Source organism: Poromitra crassiceps (assembly GCF_964638095.1).
Source record: "Poromitra crassiceps genome assembly, chromosome: 23".
Classification (NCBI taxonomy): Eukaryota; Metazoa; Chordata; class Actinopteri; order Beryciformes; family Melamphaidae; genus Poromitra; species Poromitra crassiceps.
Genome location: NC_139639.1, coordinates 9003054 through 9025142, shown reverse-complemented (window position 1 = coordinate 9025142; position 22089 = coordinate 9003054). Strand labels below are relative to the sequence as shown.

Below are 22089 nucleotides of genomic sequence, written 5' to 3'. Positions count from 1 at the left end.
TGACTTATAGAGACACTGCGTAACGCGTCATCATTCAGAAGCCACGCCCAAGATGGGGGAAAACAGGAACCCCCCCTCCAATCCTGGCGTTCTCCTATGTCACATGCATGCTTGCATGTTGCACAAAAAGATCGTATATACGGAAGATGAACACTCCAACTTACTTCCTTGACAGCTAGAGCCACATTTTTCTTCTCAATGGCTTCCTTGTTTTGCTCAGGAGTACAAAAAAACTTTAACTGGCGATTTTTTACATTTGTTGTCTGCGCAGCCCACCACACAACAGCTTTTAGCTATGTTTAATTCAAGGAAAATGACGCTGGTGTGTGGAAATGAACGGAGCTTTTCCCCCGTGATGGGCGTGGCCTATTTCATGCAGTTTCTCTATGAGAGAGAGTTTTCTGAAAATCGCGCTTAAAAAAAAACACTTACCGGTACTTAAAAGTCATAAAAGTGGTCCTCACTTGTGAAGATTATCTTGCTGAATACAAACTTTGCTGTTTCATGTCCACACGACAGAGCTTATTTCATGCATTCAACCAAAATTCCCATACCAAAATCCCATTGACTTTTACACGTAAGAACCAGGAAGTGCAGGGACTTCTGGGTGAGTCATCCCTGTGGCAGAGATGGGGACTTGGACTTGAGTTGCACTTAAGTCTCACACACCGTGACTTGAGAATTGACTTGACTCGTCCTCAAAGACTTGAGACTTGACTTGGACTTGAAGGTGTGGGACTTGTGAACAATCTTTATCTTTCTTTATTTTTATTTTTATGTGTGCATTAACATGAAGGAAATGTCTAATAATGTCATCTCTAATCATCGCTGCCACTGTATTCTAATAGATAAGGAGTGAGGATAATACAGTACATGCTTTGAATTCCTTAGTTTTAGCTATGCAGTGTTCTACGCAGACTGGATGGCATGCAGCAGATTGATGGAATGCTCATCCATAGGGACTTGAGACTTGACTTGGACTTGGCCCTCAAAGACTTGAGACTTGACTTGGACTTGTGACCAAAGACTTGTGTGAGCATCTCTGCCCTGCGGTACTCTATGATACAAAGCTGGGTGAAAATGGGCTAAGTCCTCCTTTAGCCATTTACAAAGTATTACAAACATCAGTTGCACTTTCAGTTGCACCAAAGAGATGTATGTTAGGGTTAATAATACTCCTGTCAGTGCCCCTGACCAAGGCACTGGCAATCGATCTAGAGTTGGTCCCCAGCCACTGAACTGCAGCTGCCCCCTGCTCCTAGTTCTAGGAAGGTTCCCAGGAGACGATGGGTCAAATGCAGAGGATGAATTTCCCCATGAGAACAATAGAAGATAACAACTCAACCTGGTCTAAATTTAGAAAACCACACAGAATCATATCCCCCCCCCCTGTCAAGACATCCATGAAAATATTTAAACTGTGTCATTAATGGTTAAAAGCAGATCTTCCGTTCCTTTGTATAGTAAATGTAGACACAATAGAGAATGAGGGAGCAATTTAGAGTGTCATTTAGATGTCACGACACAAGGTGGCAGGAGTGACACACCTAGCATGGTAGCATGGTAACCCTTTCTCCTACTGTCCCTCTGATCAAGTGTATATGTGTGTGTGTGTGTGTGTATATATATATATATATATAAGTGTGTGTGTATATATATATAAATAAATAAATAAATCTACTAACTGGGTGATATTATGTATTGGTGATGAAGTGAAAGTTGGTGACTTGAACCTAAACGTATGACAAGTCTACCTCCCATCATTGTCACCTCTCATCAAGTCACTGAAGATTAATTTCTACTTGCTTGAAATGAATGAGTCGCCACGTTCATTTGAATGCACTTTTTCTTTATTCTACAGAGCTACTTTGGAGACAAAGGGAACTAAACCACTGGAGATTCTGAAGGTCCGTCTGTGAGTTTCACTCCTCATCTAGTCCTTTCTGTGATGGAGAATGTTCAAAAGTAGAAAGAGAGAAAGGTGTCAGTGACAGAAGACTGTAGGTGTAAATAATAGTTTCATTCACGTTTTCACTCGGAGTTACAAAAACATACACAGCTAGCTAATTTAATTGGTAAAATAGCTGTTCAATTCAACATTGCTAGAATCAGAGAAAAATATAAACAATATTAGCACATAATGCATAATTACACCTCAAATTAGGTCAACAAACACTTTGATGACGTCAACTCGGAAAAACCGGAGCTCTGAAATCATACCCAAATGATTGGATTAACAATGTTTGAAGCTAAGCCAATCAGAGGCAGAGATGCTCACAAGTCATTTTTTACAAGTCCAAGTCAATTCTCAAGTCTTTGAGCTCAAGTCCAAGTCAAGTCTCAAGTCTTTGAGGGGGAAGTCCAAGTCAAGTCTCAAGACTTTGCTCACAAGTCCAAGTCAAGTCTCAAGTCTCTTATGGATGAGAATTCTATCATCTGCTGCATGCCATCTGGTCTGCTTAGAGCACTGCATAGCTAAAACTAAGGAATTCAAAGCATAAACTGTATTATCCCCACTCCTTTATTAACATCCAGTATCAGCATTGATTGTTGACATTATCATTAGTATGTAAAATAATAAATTAGTAAATAAAAAATAAAGATTGTTCACAAGTCCCAAACCTTCAAGTCCAAGTCAAGTCTCAAGTATTTTAGGACAAGTCTCAAGTCAAGTCTCAAGTCACTGTGTGTGTGACTTGGATCTTGTACACCCACAGGTATGAACATGCATTAACAAAAACTGAATGCTCCATCTAGGATGAAAAATTGCAGTGAGATCACTCAATTAATTTTTGTTTCCTGACCATCAAATCTCTTGGTGTGTATTTGAAACTACATTTTTTATGTACTTTTTTAGTCAATGTGCCAAAACTAGCATTTCCACTAACCTGTCACCATGAATGAATAAATGATTCATTAATTCACCCGACCTAACCCATATCTTAACACAATGCTTAAAAAATAAAATGGATCTTTATAAACTCTCTGGTCTGATTTATTTAATCGAAATATTTAAAATTGAAAAAGAATGAACACTATCAATTCTGTACAGATTAAACATTACAATTTTAATTGGGTTCTATTTAAATGACAATGATATGATTGAACGGTGATTGTCCTAAGATAGTATATAAGATATGCTATAATAAGATAGTTTCAGAAAATCTGGAGGAATCATGAATTAAACAAGGAACTACTGACCTTTGACCCCACATCGCGGCTCTTGGCACGCATCTTGTTGACCTGAGACTCTGCGATGTCGGCCCTCTCCTCAGCCTCGTCCAGCTCGTGCTGCAGCTTACGGAACTTGCCCAAATTAGTATTGGCCTGCTCCTCCTACGGGATTGAACAAAGACACAGATCACAATATAATTATAATATAATATAATATTATATAATATTATTAATATTATAATATAATGCCACTAGAATGGCCAATGGATTTGGAGGATATTGAACCAACAAGCTATTGTGGGACATTAAAAAATCTAACAACAAATGTTTGTAATGGATCCAAGAAAGCTTGAAATCTGACATGTTTAATTTCCTCGATTCTAAACTGCCATGTGGCGTTGGCGTGGGCGTGGCCTTTCTTGTGTTAAACTGAGTGTATAAAATCTAAACGCCCCGGCGTTCTTTCCATGAAAAAGGGTGATCACCAGGTGAATGGAGCTGAAGGTTATGATCACTAGTAATTTCACCAATTAAATCCATACTGTAGTTCACAAGGGTTGAGCTCTGCCTTAAAAACAAACTGTCCTTTGCCTTCATCCCTGGTGCGGTAGTGATGGAAAAAGTTTCAGTGCCGCAAGAAAGGACTCGCACACAGAGAACAAATGAGGAATTGAGACTCGGAGTCTGGATGATCAATATTTCTCTTTGTTCAATTGCAGGGCTGTACAGTGACAATGTGTGCAAAGTGTATAGAGTGTAAAAGTTTCAGTCCATGTTGGATTTTGCCACCGTCTGTACAGGCCTGCAATGTAACAAATATAAATACTGTATTTCAAACACAGACTCCTCGTCTAAATTATGTTTTTGTTTTCCGTGTGCGAGTCCTTTCTTGCTGCAATGAAAGCAATTAAATCCACAAATATTTTGCAAAAGCAGGTAAAGTTCAATACATCAATGTTCCTACTATGTTGTCTAAAGCACAGATGAGAAGTACAGAGATCCAGTGCACACTTACAGCCTCTTCAGCAGCCCTCTTGTAGGCTTTGACTTTCAGCTGCAGCTTGTCAACCAGATCCTGCAGGCGGACCATATTCTTGCGGTCCTCCTCAGTCTGTGCAAATAAAGGGTATAAGAAACACAATTAAGCCTTCAAGTTAAGTTAAGTTAAGTTGGCATCCTGATGATTACAAACCAATATAATACAAGTAGGAAATGCCAATATTGAGACATGTGATGACGGTGGAATATAGAGAATTTTATTTTATTTTTTTACCCGTGAGCAAGGTGTGGAGATGCCTATAAATACTGTAGCTTATCCTAAATAAAACCTTAACCAGAATCTGAGTTATTACAATAATGCACTATGCGCATTTAAACACTCGTGTTGCTAGTAGTCAATGCAAGTTATTGTAAAGGGCTGAAAAGTTACCTGGTATGTGAGTTCCTTGATGCGTCTCTCATATTTACGGATTCCTTTCAGTGAATCACTGGTCTTCTTCTGCTCCAACTCCACCTCAGTCTCGAGCTCCCGCACCTGAGAACATCATGACACCCATTATTTTAAATTTGCTGGTCCAGAATAAAAAAAGGGAAAAGACAATCAGTAGTAAAACTGTGATGTTGTTGCTGCAATGAATAATTTCACAGGAAATTAATTGATGGTAATCCCACAGATGCATACGCAGACTTCTTTTTTTGAAATATTTGCCAAATTCCACTTACCCTGGTCTCAAGCTTCTGCACCTGCTTCTTGCCCCCCTTCAAGGCGATCTGCTCAGCCTCATCCAGACGATGTTGCAGGTCCTTGATGGTTTGCTCCATGTTCTTCTTCATACGCTCCAGGTGAGCGCTGGTGTCCTGCTCTTTCTTCAGCTCCTCTGCCATCATGGCAGCATCAGTGATGGCCTTCTTGGCCTTTTCTTCAGCATTTCTGCACTCCTGCACTGCTTCCTCCACTTCAGACTGAAGCTGCGAAGCATCTACTTCAAGTTTCTTCTTCTGGTTTATCAAGCTGGTATTCTAAATATTTGGAGACGTATAGTGAGTGAGTTTTTGGAACTCTTGGAACCAGTAATGTAATTTGAAAAATAAGTCATCCACCTGTGAGTGCAGTGAATGAATGTAATCACTGTATATTACCTGTGAGTGCAGTAGCTGCACCCTCTCACTAACATCCAGAAGCTCTTGCTCAGCAAGTTTGCGTCCTCTCTCAGTTTGCTCTAAAGCAGACCTCAGTTCCTCCAGTTCAGCTTGCATCAGGTTGTTGCGTCTCTCAACAATGGCAATGTTCTCCTTAAGATCATCATTTGCTCGAAGAGACTCATCCAGCTGAATTTGAGCATCCTTAATGGAAAGACAATAACATTCTTGAATACAATCATAAATTAGAAACACCAATACCAAAGCGATCTTTTTTCCAATTTACCTTCAGGTGAGCATGAACAGACTTGAGTTGTTTCTGGGCCTCAGCTGCCTGCCTGTTGGCCTGGCTTAGCTGAATCTCCATCTCATTGAGGTCTCCCTCCATCTTCTTCTTCAGGCGGAGGGCCTCGTTCCTGCTGCGACACTCGGCTTCAAGAGAGCTCTGCAGGGTGTCAATGGTCCTCTGCAGGTTCCTCTTGCACTGCTCCATCTCCTCATCCTTCTCAGCTAGCTTGCGTTCTATTTCAGCTTTAACTTGATTGAACTCAAGCTGGGCTCTCAGAATCTTACCCTCTTCATGCTCCAGGGAGGCCTGGTAGATCGGAGGGTTCAGATTTAGACATAATGGCATGGTAGTGGTACATGTACAAAAAGTGTAGTTCATCAAATAGGGCCTGTACCTCAGCTTCCTCAAGAGCAGATTGAATCTCATTCTTCTCCTGTTCCAGTTGTTTCCTTAGTTTCTCCAGTTCATGGATGCTCTTTCCTCCCTCAGCAAGTTGCTCAGTGAGATCAGAAATCTCCTCTGTTCATGACATGTCAAGTGCCATTATTTAGATAGCTTTACAATGAATGCTATGTGAATATATATAATATTGAAAAGAAGTATTTAGATCTTACCCTGTAGATTCTTGTTCTCTCTCTTCATGGTCTCCAGATGGTCCAGAGATTCTTCATATGAGTTCTTCAGTTTGAAGAGTTCAGTGCTCAGAGCTCTGGCTTCTTTCTGTGAGCTCTCCAGCTCCAGCTGAGACTCCTCATATTTCTGCTTCCACTCAGACAGGACCTACAGTGGATAGAAAGGCTAACTGTAAGTGTAGTGTCTCACTTGTGCCACTAGTGCCTCACCCTACTGTAATAAACTATTCTATTTGTATTATTTGATATTATATTTCTGCTCACAAATACTTAATAGTATACTTCACCTTGTCAAAGTTCCTTTGCTTCTTGTCCAGAGCAGCAGCAGCAGCATTAGACCTCTCCACATCCACCATGAGATCTTCAATCTCATTCTGCAGCCTGTGTTTGGTCTTCTCCAGAGAGGAACATTTAGCATTCACTGCTTCAACCATTTCCTCAGCATCCTGCAGACGCTGAGCCAGCTTTTTCCTTAAGAAATGAAATATTCAAATAATTGAACGTTTCTGTGGTTTTGCTTGTTGGGTAAATAAACGATAATAAATTGGCCCGCTATGGAACCATAGTCATGGCACCATGAATGGCTGCTCAGTCATCCAACAGACAAACTTTTTGTTCGTCTTACATTTGAGAAGGAACATAACACAAACAAAAAGCTGATCTGCTAGACAAAATGAAATGGCTCTTTTGGGAAAGATCGAGTAATTGATCAAGTTGGATCTTAGACTGTCTTACTTGGCCTCCTCCAGTTCCTCGGTCCTCTGGATGGCATCAGTTTCGTACTTGGTTCTCCACTGAGCCACCTCAGAGTTAGCCTTGGACATGCCACGCTGCAGTTCAGCCTTGGCCTCCTGTTCCTCCTCATACTGCTCCCTCAGCAGGTCACAGTCATGACGAGAAGACTGCACTGCATGAGCCAATGCACTCTTTGCCTGTCGGAAGATTTTATACAAATGTATAATATCTTACAAACATACATCAGTTAGGATTAATTTTGCACTAAGGGTAGGTGACCTGTCTTGTCAGAATGCACTGAGTCTTTATCACACCTTTGTCTCCTCTTCCAGTTGTCTTTTTAGGTCCTCAAGCTGTTGAGTGTAGGACATTTTTCCTCTAGTCAGTTGAGACACCAGAGACTCCTTCTCCTCCAGCTGCCTTGACAGCTCACCTAATAAAACATAGAGACATTATTGTCAAATTAGTTGTCAAAAAAGTTAAATAATTACCGTAGATATATTTTCTATCATGTTATGAGAAAATGTACCATTTTCTGTTTGCAGCTTTGCTTTTTGCATGTTGAAATCACTGATGCAGCGTTGAGCCTCTTCAAATTTACACTTGTATTCACTCATCTGATCTTCCAAAGTCCTGCTTGTCTTCTCTAGATTTGTCTGAAATTAAATGCATTGCAGTTTATTGAAACAATATGAATATTTTAAACAGTGCATAAGAAATATATTGTATTACAAAATTATATTTGTGCTGTGGCTAAATGAACAAGAAACTGTTCAGAAATGAATCCAACCTTTGTCTTCACAACATGTTCCATGTTGGAGATCACATCATCCAGCTCCAGTCTGAGCTCACTCTTCTCCTTCTCCAGTTTCTGCTTGACTCTCTGCAGGTTGTCAATCTGCTCGCCCAGGTCAGCAACACTGTCGGCTTGTTTCTTCCTGAGCGTGGCAGCAGTGGCTTCGTGCTGCAGAGTGGCCTCTTCAAGGTCTCTGCGGAGTTTCTGGAACTCAGCCTCCCTCTTCTTGTTCATCTCTATCTGGGCAGACGTTGCTCCACCAGCCTCCTCCAGCCTCTCGCTGATCTCCTCCAGCTCTCTGGCCAAGTCTGATCTCTGCTTCTCCACCTTGGCTCGGGCAGCTCGCTCTGCCTCAAGCTCCTCTTCCAGCTCCTCAATGCGCGCCTATAAAGAGACAATTATTTTCATGCATAATTGCTATTGAGTATTTTATCAGATCGGACCTGCTGAACAAGTTCATTACCTGAAGCTCCTTCAGTTTCTTTTGAAGCTGAATACCCATTGCCTGCTCATCTTCGATTTTATTGGTGAGCTGGGCAAGTTCAAAGTCTTTCCTGTGGTGAAATAGTCCGAGTTAGAACAATTGTATATGTGTCTTGTCTTTACTTTCACTTTATGTTTGTGCTGTAGGGAATAATGTGTATACATGTCATGCTTACTTTTTCAGACGTTCTTCAAGTTGTTGCTTGTCATTCTCCACGTCCATCAGGCTCTCCAGGGTCAATTTCAAGTCTCCCTCCAGTTTCCTCTTTGCTCTCTCAAGATCCATTCGAATCTTTTTCTCTTGCTCCAGAGAACCTTCAAGCTAGAGAATATCATGACATACAGTAAGGACAAAGTCTCATCAAAGCATCGTTTGCAACATGCAAGGGGGATGTAAGATCCTACATACATCATCCACTTGCTGCTCCAGCTTAGCCTTGGCCTTGGTCAGAGTGTTGACTTTGTCTTCTTCACTCTGCAGGTCATCCAGTGTTTGCTGATGAGCTTCCTGTAAGGCCTTCTTCTCCTTGGTCAGCTTGGCGATGATTTCATCCAGAGAAGCCATTTCCTCAACCAGGTTCTTCACCTACAAATAGTAGTATTGTAGTAGTAGTAGTATTGAAAGGTTCAATATTCTCCAATTGTTTGTGATAATCAGAAATAAATGAAAGTGTCATACCTTGTTCTCAGTGGCATGCTTCTCTTTCTCCACCTTAGCCAGAGTTAACTCCAAGTCATCAATGTCTTTTTTCAACTCAGAACACTCATCCTCCAGCTTCCTCTTCTTAGCAGTCAGTTCAGCATTCATCTCCTCCTCATCTTCAAGTCTCTCAGAGAGCTCTTTGGCTTTTGCTTCCATCTGAATTTTGTTTTTGATCAGCCCCTCACATCTTTCCTCTGCATCTGCAAGATTATCTTGCTCCTAATTCGGAATGTTCATTAGGTTAAAACATTTAAAAACTTTATAAAACTATACGTTGTGATTCTATAACAGATGCACTATAATACAATTGCTTGATCACAGTTTTGATATTCAGAATATTGAAAAGAATGCTGCCTGTCGTCAAACTTACAGCCTGCACTTGGAGCTGCAGGTCATTCTTTTCTTGGAGAAGAGAGACCATTTTCTCCTCTAGTTCCTTCCTTCGAGCCTCAGACTTTGCGTAGGCTTCTTTCAACTTGAGGAACTCTTCCTTCATGGTGGCCATCTCCTTCTCTGCTTCAGCAGATCTCAACAGAGGTTTGATCTTGAAGTACAGCTTCATCCAGGGCCAATTCTTGACCACCATGAAGGCACGGATGTTCCACTGGATCACCAGTAATGCATCCCTGTCAAAGATCAAACAAAATTCACTAATACTAATAGTAAATCATTACTTCTTCTTTCATATTTTTATTTTCTTTAATTTTAAGCATCTGATTGTTTTGACCTTCGTTCAACAATCTTCTGGAATTCCACTCTTGCCAGTAGGCCCCTTGCTCTACTTTGGATTCCAGTGATGATGAGTGACAACCGATCATCTCTCATCTCCTCCAGTAGACCAAGGAGACCAGCTTTGAAGAAAACCTTTCAGAGATATGAACAATATCTAAATATAAACTGATATACAGTGTACACAGTATTGAACAGACAAGTGCTCATACTTGGCGACAGTTGGAGATTATTTAACTTGTTTGATAGTGTATACTGTAGGTGTGTCCTCGTGTCTTTTATGCCATTATATAAAATGCAGTTTGTGAATATAGGCATACATGGTCTTGGGCTTTCTCTGTTATCAGTTACCTTAGTGTGTCCAAACTTGTATTGATTATGATCAATACAATCCAGAGACGCAAGTAGCCTCTCAGCTCCTTTCCTGCTGTCAATGAACTGGCCCTCAGGGATGGCAGCAGGGTTCAGGATGCGATATCTGTTCAACAACAAAAAATCTAAATTATATTTCTATTTTCTTTTCAAATCACATGAAACATACACCTTTATACTGTATGGTGATACCTCTGTTTGAAATCTCCATAGAGGATCCTGTTGGGGAAGCCCTTTCTGCAGATCCTGATGCCTTCCAGCACACCGTTGCAGCGTAGCTGGTGCATCACCAGAGGGTTCTCCATGGCCCCAGGATTCTTGGTCTCATTGGGGATGATGCAGCGCACAAAGTGAGGGTGAGTAGCCCTCAGGTTGGTCATCAGCTTGTTCAGGTTCTCCTGTTGAATTCATGAAGTCCTGTGCTTAACTCCCAGTTTAGGTCCCAGTCATAGTGATATGTCCTCATCATGACATGCATTATCTCTCAGTTTTATGTTCAAGATGAAGCCTCAATAGGTTCTTTTGGTAATGCAGATACAGTTTGTTTTTTATTTACCCTGTGCAATGCAGATACAGTTTGGAAGGATGACCCCTTCTTCTTACTTCCTCCCTTCTTTCCCTCTGCCGATGAATCAGTGCATCTCATTAGATTGCATTAGATTACATTAACATCTCGTTAGATTACATTAACATCGAATTAACATCTCATTAGATTGCATTAACATATAATTAACATATCATTAGATTGCATTAACAGACACAGACATACAGTACGGTAAGTGTTTGAATCTTGATGTTGCCTTATACAGTATGACTAATATGATAAGGTGATATTGCCAATGAAAGTTAATGCAGCATATTTTATTTTTCTTACCTGAATCTACTCCAGAATAATTGGCAAAGAGGGTGGATAGCATCTTGAGATTAGACTTTTGATAAAGTCCAACGACAGTCTCATTTAGGGGATCCTTGTTCTTCACCAGCCAGTTGGTGATGTTGTAATCAACAGTGCCAGCATAGTGAACCAGGGAGAAATTGGCCTCTGGTTTCCCCTTGATCATCCTGGGCTTCTGGAAGTTGATGGATTTCCCCAGGTGGTTGTCATATAGCTTTGCTTTGAAGGTGGCGTCACTGGCCTTGGGGAACATGCACTCCTCTTCAAGGATGGACATGATACCCATGGGCTGAGGAGAAGAACATAAAGGCATTCAGTAGAATAGGTAATGTAACTTGATTATATTATATATTTTTTTCCTAAATCATCTCAATATCTCACCTTTTCAATCAGGTCAATACAGGCCTGCAAGTCCATACCAAAGTCTATGAAAGTCCATTCAATGCCCTCTTTCTTGTACTCTTCTTGCTCCAGAACAAACATGTGGTGGTTGAAAAACTGTTGCAGTTTTTCATTGGTGAAGTTGATGCAGAGCTGCTCAAAGGTGTTGTACTGCAATGGGACAAAGCATCCATCATCAGCACAGTCATTTTTATTTTTTATTTTTACTTGCATCAACAAAGTGAAAAGGAGAGGGAATGCAGTAAAATCATTCTCTACAAATAGACAGAACTCACATCAAAGATCTCAAACCCAGCAATGTCCAGCACACCAATGAAGTACTGGCGAGGCTGCTTGGTGTCCAGGGATTGGTTAATTCTCACCACCATCCAGAGGAACATCTTCTCATACACTGACTTAGAGAGTGCACCAACAGCATAGGACACCTAGCATAGAACCCAAAGTACATGTATAAGTTAATTAACCTTTAGCTCGCTTCCTTTTAAACCCAGTGTTGCACCTTCCTTCATCATGTGAGATACCTCACTCACACTAAGTTCAACTCTTAAATGTCACTCTTGCCTGCTGGACATTTTGTTATTATGTTTCTTACCTGGGCTACAGTTTGTCCCTTGGTGACCCACTCGTTGCCCACTTTGACTCTTGGGTGACAGAGACCCTTGATGAGGTCGGCGGAGTTCAGGCCCATCAGATATGAAACCTTGTCCGCATCTGAGAAAGTGAAAATTGAATTCCTAAGTCAGTCAGTTTAAGGTGTCTGCGTCCTGCCAATCTCATTATGCCTGGCTCTCTTTGTTTCATGCTTCAGGACTTCAGGAGAGCATCTCTCACCCTCAGTGCCGTCAGCCTCTGCTTGCTCTTCACGCTGCTTCTGCTTGAACCTCATGTTGCCATAGTGCATGATGGCACCAGTCATCTTGTAGATGCCATTCTTCTCTTCTTGAGTGAAGCCCAGCACATCAAAGGCATCCTAAGTGAGGCACAGGGTATTGGCTATTTTTCCAACAGTATGCAGTGGAGAGTGACGAGACAGATGGGAGAGGGGGGCTGAAATAGATGGCAGTTGTGTGCTGGATTTAAAGCCATGATGGTATGTGTGCCCACTGATCCACCAAGATCCCACATAAGACTGCAGTTGATGCAACATATGAAACATCTGATCTATTCAAATAATTTTAACTCACACCTAAGGACATGCTGATACCGCTTCACCAGTCACATTGGGGAGGTTTGACAACGCCAAGAACAACATGTACACTGTACATGTTGTACAACATGTACACTGTACAACATGTACAGTGTACATGTTGTTCAACATGTACACTGTACATGTTGTACACTGTACATGTTGTTCTCCCTTCTCACATGTTACTGTACATTGTACAGTTACATGTGAGAAGTCAAAGCAAGATAACTAGACTATTTCTGGTTTGATACCAATGGGGGGGAAAGGTTTATGTTTCAACCTTTTTTTTCCCAGTGTATGGTCTAAATATTTATAAGTAAAAGCTATGAATTGGATCACAAACTATATGCTAGCCCAAAGGTTTTCAAAGTGGTTTCAGGGGAGGCTCAGTGAATGGAAGTGAAAAAATAATACATTCATTATTACATTAGTTATCAAAAGGAGATCACATATAACAGCCGAAATGTGTGTGATTTGGTGAAAGAGATAGTTCAGATATACAGTAGCTTTGGCGAATGTTACTGTTTTGGGACAGAAAAATAACAGAAAACAGAAAAGAAATCATAATAAAATAAAATAAAACTAGCTTTGTGGACAAAAAGCTTTGTCCACAAGCTTTGGCTGAGGGGAGGCCCACAGTCTCAGACTTGGAAAAAGAAAGGTTATTGGCTAGCAGCTAAGCCAATACCTTTGAATTTGAATCACCCCCCCTTCCATGAAATAGGAGCACGATGCATCTCTACTCACATCAGTAGCCACTAGCTCCTCAGCATCATTGATGGAAGCTACAGTCGTCTCTCCTTGGGAGATGAAGGCGTAGTCGTAGGGGTTGTTGGTGATGAGTAGCATCTCTGGAAAGCAAGACAGAAATGTCACGTTTTTGTGTGATACAGAGATAATGCAATATTACGTGTTTTGTGTGATAGAAAGATAATGCACTATAATTAACTACAGTAGTACCGTAGTTGCTAAAGTAGAATCATCTTTATTTACCAAGCAGCTCAGGTTTCTTCTGAGACAAAATCTGGTAGAAGATGTGGTAATCTCTCTCAGCCTTCAGCTGGAAAGTGACACGCGACTTTTCCAACAGATCTATGAAGATGCATAGGTTGACAGTACATGTGCATTATGTAGGTAGGTGGGTAGGTTGACAGTACATGTGCATTATGTAGGTAGGTGGGTAGGTTGACAGTACATGTGCATTATGTAGGTAGGTGGGTAGGTTGACAGTACATGTGCATTATGTAGGTAGGTAGGTAGGTGATGACTGTGACAAAATGATAATGAAGCCGATAAAATCAGTGAAAAGAGAATGCTTACAAGTTTCAATATCAGCAGAGGCCAGCTTTCCACTGGCAGCGAAGTGAATTCTGATGAATTTGCCCTGCAAAATACACAGTACATTAAAACAACACATTGAAATGGAATAAACACAACACAACAGGCCTTTTCAATACAGGCAAGTTACTGCACTCACAAATCTAGAGGAGTTGTCGTTCCTGATGGTCTTGGCGTTTCCAAAGGCCTCCAGAGCAGGGTTAGCCTGGATGATTTGATCCTCCAGGGTTCCCTGGAAGAACACAAGAATACGACGTCACTTTGAAGAGATCAGCTGTTAAGAAATCAGGCTCAGGTGCTTTGATAGATTTGAATAGTCACCTTTTTGTCAGAGCTGCCTTCCTTTTTCCCGCCTGCAGCTGCAATGCTGGCAAAGTATTGTATGACTCTCTTGGTGTTGACAGTTTTCCCAGCACCAGATTCTCCACTGAAGACAGTTTATATGGTTTGGTTAATCAGTTTTACACCTAGGTGACATACATCATATGAAACTAGCTAAGTTTTGTTTGATTATCAACAAAAATGTAAGTAAATTAAAGACACTAGCACTATTATTCACAGTGGATAATGTGTATTATTAGTACTAGAAATCAGTTCAGCAAGATCGTCTTCACAGATGAGGACCACTTTTATGACTTTTGAAGCGTTTTATGAAAATCGTGTTAAAAAATTAATTTACGCTTTGAAAATCATTAAAGTGGTCCTCATTTGTGAAGATCATCTTGCTGCACACAAAGTTCACTGTTTCATAAACTTGTGTTAATCACAGACCTTATTTCAAGCATTTAACCAAAGTCCCCATACAAAAATCCCATTGACTTTTACATGTAGAAACCGGAAGTGCTGCCAGACACAGCCGCAACGCCACCTGCTATTGCTCTGTGATTGGAGGTAATACTTTATAATAACCATAATTAATAAATGGTCAATTTGTTTAAACTTTAGTCAATAGTTATTTTACTGTTAACCAACAATGTATTATTTATTAACCATTTGTTCATCCATGTTTATAGATATGTCCCCCTCTGTCCTCCTCTGTGCCTATGTGTCTTCCACTGTCCCCCTCTGGACACAGGGGGAGAGGAGATCTATAAACATTATTTGGATGGCAATGGCATTACAGAGTTGGAACTGTTGCTTATAATACTTTATAAATGGTTAATACTGTGTAAACATTATTAATGATCATTGTATTGTTTGTTAACAGCAAAATAACGACTAATGACATTTTAATTAACTATGAACTTCACCATTTAATAATGATGGTTATTATAAAGTGTGACCTAGTTTTATTCTGTTGCTAATTTGACAGTTGGCTAATGATCTGTGCATCCCTACAAAAAATCTGATGGATTACGAGGGTTAACAGGAACTGCACAAAACTCACAAAAACAAGATTGTAGTATACAATCTTTCATTGAAAAGTAGATGCCACTAACTGAACTTCTCACAGCACAACAGACCATTCTGAATTCAACTCACGTGATGAGAATTGATTGATTTTCTCTGTCTGAAAAAGAGAGGAAAGGATTCCAACATCAGTAACTTACAGTAGGTAGGTACCATCAGTAACATACAGTAGGTAGGTACCAGGCCCCCATTTCATTTCATATAGTTCAGGTTAAATACCTGTCAGCATGTACTGGTAGGCATTGTCAGAGATGGAGAAGATGTGAGGAGGAGCTTCACTCCTCTTCTTCCCTCTGTAGGCAACAACCACCTCTTGGTTGTAGACTGGCAGCCACTTGTAGGGGTTGATCGTCACACAGAACAGCCCAGAGTAGGTCTATAGAGACCGAGAGAATAGTTAGGATGAACCCAATTATATCATAACAGATCTTCTTTGTTCAGGAATGGTGGTGCACTGTACTTGTTTTCCATACAGTAAGATCATAAGGATGAAAGAAGAAGGAGTCCTTAGTTCATCTCCAAATGTTTTTAAAAGTCATAAAGTGATCACTCACATAGATCATCCACGCTGCATAACGCTCTTTGAGGTTAAACAGGACGGCGGGCTCATGAAGGAAGGTGAGCATCGCCATGTCTTCAATTTTGTCAAACTTTGGTGGATTCTGAGGGTGAACGTCACACTCCTTCACTGTCACCGTCTGGAAATAGAAAGAGTGTCAGTACACTGGCATTTCTGTTGCAGTTACTTTTGTAAAATATGGGCGACATGCCTTTTGAATTACAGTACATCTTGTGGAGGGACTTAATTACAATATATTGGAGTATTCTAGGGAGTACAGGATCATAATGGTCGTCTTTCTTCCCTTGTCAAGAATTAATTGTTGCCATGTTTTGACAGGAGAAAGTAGCTAGGGTAACTCTTCTCTGTCACCACTAGGTGTCTAGGAAGCCAGTTGCACCCAGAGAGCAGCTGTGCATGTGTCAGCCGACTGACCTTCCCCCTCTCGGTTTGAGCGGTGACACTGTCTCCCTCTCGGTTGGTGATGGACGCCTTCACGTACTCCTCGTCGGTGTCGGGGACGAAGCATTCCTTCTTCATGTCAAAGGGCCGCGTCTGCGCCTCCAGGCGCTCCCTGTCCGACTTCCTCAGGTACGGGGCCGCTGCCCCAAACTCTTTCATATGAGCATCACCCATGTTTCACAGAGCCTACAGGAGAAGACGTTCAGCTACAGTTAGCACTAAAGGAAACTGAAGGACATCAATGATTCCATGTGTTGTTGTCAAATCAGTGCATCATTTGTTTTATTCATTTAGCACGTTAATGTGTGTCATCTCATTTTTTGTTTTCATTCAGCCTACTACAGAGTATTCACAAATCATCTGTATATCAGTGAGAGACAGTCAAAGATGCTCTTACCTTACCAACAACCCCTGCTGAGAAGAGTGAGGTGTTAACGGTCCTGAGGAAAGAAAGCAGGCAAACAGGTGAGAGAAGTTGGTACTCCACACAGACGCAGGTAACAGGTGAGAGAAGTTGGTACTCCACACAGACGCAGGTAACGCTTCAGTTTTAGGATGTAGTCGTCGATGTATATAAAGCCTCGGGTCCTCGCATCTTACCTTGAGATAGAATGGTGACCTATTGGTGCTTTGACCATGTGTTCTCTTTATAAACGAAGCCCTCGGCCAAATATGGAGGAGCATCAGAGGGGCGAGGAATGTTATTGTGTCTGTTGGGTCGGGGGGTACGTGAAGGGAGGGGGTTCATGAGCGCTGGGAGGCAATATAGAAATCAGCGGGTCACAGTCTTATCAGTGACGGCCTCTCGTTGACTGCGCCATATTAGGAGCTCCACGCAGCGCTGCCATTCATCATATAGATCCTCCAGCAGGCAGGGGACCACAGCAGCGTCAGGCAGGGGACCACAGCAGTGTCAGGCAGGGGACCACAGCAGCGTCAGGCAGGGGACCACAGCAGCGTCAGGCAGGGGACCACAGCAGCGTCAGGCAGGGGACCACAGCAGCGTCAGGCAGGGGACCACAGCAGCGTCAGGCAGGGGACCACAGCAGCGTCAGGCAGGGGACCACAGCAGCGTCAGGCAGGGGACCACAGCAGCGTCAGGCAGGGGACCACAGCAGCGTCAGGCAGGGGACCACAGCAGCGTCAGGCAGGGGACCACAGCAGCGTCAGGCAGGGGACCACAGCAGCGTCAGGCAGGGGACCACAGCAGTGTCAGGCAGGGGACCACAGCAGCGTCAGGCAGGGGACCACAGCAGTGTCAGGCAGGGGACCACAGCAGCGTCAGGCAGGGGACCACAGCAGCGTCAGGCAGGGGACCACAGCAGCGTCAGGCAGGGGACCACAGCAGCGTCAGGCAGGGGACCACAGCAGCGTCAGGCAGGGGACCACAGCAGCGTCAGGCAGGGGACCACAGCAGCGTCAGGCAGGGGACCACAGCAGCGTCTTTAAATAGGCCAGGGGAGGCATTCCTTTGTCATCATCCCAAGTGTGCCTCTGCTCTGAGAACAACATCTGGATCCTAAACTTAGAGAGAGGCAAGACAATGTTGAACATCTGGATCCTCACCTTAGACAGGCAACACAAGTGACACCTTTATCACAGCCCATCCTGGCTTAGATTCATGCCTTCTGGGATTCATATTGATTCTTTTAATCTATTTCAATCTCACATTTATATGTTTTAAAATGTTGTCGATTCGGTTATATCAGGCTCAACTCTTGGTTCCAATATTACTCAGTTACTTTAAGTTTACCTGATTAACTTTAAAAAAAAACTTTACCAGGCAGGTGAATTAAAATATTGATGTAGTGTTAAATTATGTTAAAGATTTATGTCAACCTAAAAAGGTGGGTAAACTGAGTTTGACTGGGGTTTACTCTCCACAACATCCCTGTTTAAAGTAATGGTCAGAGCAAATTGAAAAAAAAATATATATTATTTTTTTGTGGAGGCATACATTAAAGGAGTTATCAAAATTAAAATGGGTCTGGCCAAAATCCAGAGTGAAAAAATTAGGAATTTATGTTGTCAAATAAAAATAAAAATACTACTATATACAGATTAGCAATCTTGCTTTGCCCGTTAGCAGAAAAAAAGTATTCCAACGGGATAATTCAGATTCTTTGAATGGTTTAAAACAACACGGAGAATTCCATAAATGTAAACTAGTGGTATTGTTCTATAAACACAAAGGAAGACATACCTTGGGAGATATTTTAGAAAAGCATGTCATGCAAGGGTCTCAATGACTCACAGGGCTTAAGCGCAGTCCCAGTGTGACATTGGTAACATATTGTGTTTAGTTATCATAGAATGGACTTTGCGGCAGCATAAACAGCAATCAGATCCGCAGTGGAGAGAAGCTCTAAAAAAAGAACGTTAGTCTGACAGATTAGCCAGGCGACAAGTGTGAGGCCGCACAGACAGAGGTCTGCCACAGGTGGCATACTTCATACTTCAGATTGGCCCAAAGGCAATAATAATGGCACACAATGGAGGGGCGGGGCCAACATGATGCCAAGGTCACTATAGAAGCCGCCTCCTATTATCACGCAGCAGCCAATGAAAGGCGGCCCCCTCAGCTCGAGTCCTGTTGACATGGCATTGTGTCTTTCAGGACAAAGATAACCGTGTGAAATTCCTGCTCACTGATTGAGGAGGGCAGCGAGCTTTGCAGGATCTCCAGGCTCTTCCAACATGGAGGAGGATCACCCGGAGCAGATGATGGACTTGCCCTGGCCTTTCGCACATAAATCAACACAGAGTGACGGGTAGATGTCCTGCATCCCATGACCTTTTTATGTTCCGTTTAAAATGTGGAGTCCCAGTAGCTGCTTTGGCTTTTCCTCCCGTCGTAACTCTGACATCCCGGGAATCTGCTCCACCAACAATTGGTGACATGTTACAAAATATGTCACTGCGAATGTAAGCATAAGCCCCACCCCTCCCACCCTTTGATCCTTGCTCAGGTACGTTTTAAGAATAAACCCACCTTTTGATCTCGATTTCCATTGCACCAATCACAACCACTGTTAAGAGCATAGTGCACAGTTAGTAGGGCTGCTATTGGTACTTGACACCATGATAAGGTATCGGCTGAAATAACCCAGTATCAACTAGTATCGAAACGTATCCAGTCAAACGATAACCTGCATTCAATCCTTCTTGCACACAGATCGAGAAAAACAAAACTATGTGTATGGTTTTGCACGCAAGCGTTCTTCGATTTATTGCTACAGGTGATTGGCCCGCTACCGCAGCAGCTAACCCATACAGTCTGTGGTGGTGAAGTCAAGCACAGTGTATGAATGAATGAATGAATGCAAAAATATCAAATGAAGAACTCTATTGGTATCGGTCTCACTTTAACCCATTGATTCCTGATGCAGCATTTGTGTGTGTATCCCTTTAAGACCGCGAACCGCGCGGTCTTAAAGGGATACACACACAAATGCTGCATCAGGTATCAATGGGTTAAGGGTATTGGTACTGGTACTGGTACCGTAATTTTTTAAACGATGCCCAGCCCTAACAGTCCCTGGCACCAGTAATCACGGCCCCTTCAAAGGTTAGGAGATAAAAGTCGGGTCAACAGCTGCTGACGAGTGTTGAGTTGATTTCCATTGTGAGAACTTCTCTGTCCGTCCCTGTAAATGACAGCTGGCGTCAGGGTGGCAAAGGGAAGTGAGACATTCCACGGCCCTGCTAAAGACCAGGCGAAGACAACACTGACCTCATGTCAAAGCTCCACTCATTAAAGGAAACATAATGATGCTATGGTACTTTACAATGCTTTGATTAGTTCATAGACATAATACTATGTATAGTATGTATTGTATGTATACTGAGCAGTCCTGGCCTTTGTTTAGACCTAGCGTTTCAGCAACCTGTGTGTGTGTGGGCCTTTCCCCCTGAGAGCGCCCTCACAGTTGTCCAGAGCCTTCTTGTCGTCGTTACACTGACTCTAACTTGCAGATATGCTGACCTCATACCGTGTAGTTCATCATGACCTCATCATGACCTCATACCGTGTAGTTCAAAAGCACATGGACACATTTGATTTTCTTTTTCACATGTTAAACATGCAATCAGCTGCACTGATGATGACCTCATCATGACCTCATGGCAGAGGGCTGTCATCTATTTTCACATGTTAGTCGTGCGTTCCTTTATCGCAAAAGAACTGGGATGTGGAGGCTAAATTACGTCACATCCGTTTTGTTAGCGTTCCATTTGCAGAAAAGTTGAGCTGGGAAGTTCACTGTTCACTGGTCAGATCCACTCGCTAGCCAGGCTAGCCATTGTTAGCAATAACAGTTGATAACAAGGCATTTCGTGGCATTTTGCGCATACAAACACTGCAGCCTCATGTCCACACAGATAGAAGTAGGCCGTGCTGTGTGTACAGCTGATTTAATGAGACACAAACAAACAAGACAGAAGTGCTAAATAGCATTTATACGATTATAACTACTGTTGTTGCGCGGATCAGCCATCTTGGATTTTTTACGTCGGGGCTACTGAGGCTCCTACGAGTTTGGAATGGGAAATACCAGCTCTAGTGACGTCACGTCCCAGCTCATGAACTTTGAACCGGTAAGATTACCAGTTCCCAGTTATAAAGGAATGCACGATAAACATGCAATCAGCTGCACTGATGATGACCTCATCATGACCTCATGGCAGAGGCCTGTCATCTATTTTCAACAATTTCACTACCCCTGGGTCGCTGAAACATTCGTTGATGTACTGACCCAGTGGCCATTAAAAGGGGGAAATTGATTTTGAGTGAGAAACTAGTAATGACAGTTCCTTGCACTGGGCACAAAATAGGGCCCCAGGTGTTCAGAACAGCAACTGTTTAATCTTGTCATGAACTGCATCTAGGTTGAATGACTATTGTGTTATATTAAACAATGATAGAAAGTGGCAAAATTTACTTTTTCTTTTTACGAAAATGTCATTATTACTTATTACTATGACATTATTACGAAGCTGTGACATTGTGCATCATATGTTATTTTAATGACAGTCTAATTATAGTGCTCGTAAGTAGCTCCAACATATGTTAGCCATCTTGTCCATTTGAAAGCCTACTCACTCACATGTACTATTAATCATGTTGATAACCCTCAACACATACATGGCCTGCCTCTCAACACTGACTTATGATCAGTGTGTGTTTTTGCTACATGACAGACTCGCCCGTCCACTCAGGGAGGTGAGGATGGCGAGACATGTAATGAGAGACGTGACAAGACTCCTGGGATTTACACAGAGGGAGTCTGGTGCCTCCTCCCCTCCCTCCCTCCTCCTCCCCTCCTCCCTCCCTCCCTCCTCCTCCCTCCCTCCTCCTACCTCGTCATCCCTCCCCCCTCCTCCCTCTCTCCTCCTACCTCCTCCCCTCCCTTCCCCATCCCTCCTCCTCCCCTCCTCCCTCCCTCCCCCTCCCTCCCTCCCTCCTCCTCCTCCCCTCCTCCCTCCTACCTCCTCCCTCCTCCCTCCCTCCCTTCCCCATCCCTCCTCCCTCCCTCCCCCTCCCCTCCTCCCTCCCTCCTCCTCCCTCCCCCTCCCCTCCTCCCTCCCTCCCCCTCCCTCCCTCCCTCCCTCCTCCTACCTCCTCCTCCCTCCCTCCCTCCCTCCTCCTACCTCCTCCTCCCTCCTCCTCCCTCCCTCCCCCTCCCCTCCTCCCTCCCTCCCTCCTCCTCCCTCCCTCCCTCCTCCTGCCCCCCTCCCTCCTCCTCCTCCCTCCCCCTCCCTCCCTCCTCCCCCTCCCCTCCTCCCT

General features: G+C 42.8%; 1 protein-coding gene across 1 annotated transcript; it reads right to left on the bottom strand.

Annotated features, from left to right (window-relative positions):
• Positions 1–1859: 1859 nt before the first annotated feature.
• On the bottom strand, positions 1860–16478 carry LOC310797142 (myosin-7-like; the record flags this gene model as incomplete). The annotated part of the gene is made up of 37 exons (XM_083659452.1): positions 1860–1943; positions 3202–3336; positions 4190–4285; positions 4604–4708; positions 4897–5193; positions 5314–5517; positions 5600–5908; positions 5997–6121; positions 6217–6382; positions 6522–6705; positions 6970–7166; positions 7284–7402; positions 7499–7625; positions 7760–8149; positions 8229–8319; positions 8425–8570; positions 8658–8834; positions 8928–9170; positions 9322–9577; positions 9679–9815; positions 10032–10158; positions 10245–10450; positions 10609–10673; positions 10927–11236; positions 11329–11499; positions 11625–11774; positions 11942–12060; positions 12181–12319; positions 13283–13386; positions 13529–13627; positions 13856–13919; positions 14013–14105; positions 14195–14300; positions 15356–15383; positions 15503–15659; positions 15838–15981; positions 16278–16478. 37 exons carry the CDS (start codon positions 16476–16478, stop codon positions 1923–1925), a joined length of 5808 nt encoding a protein of 1935 aa, XP_083515578.1. The 3' UTR covers positions 1860–1922.
• Between the last annotated feature and the right edge of the window lie 5611 nt (positions 16479–22089).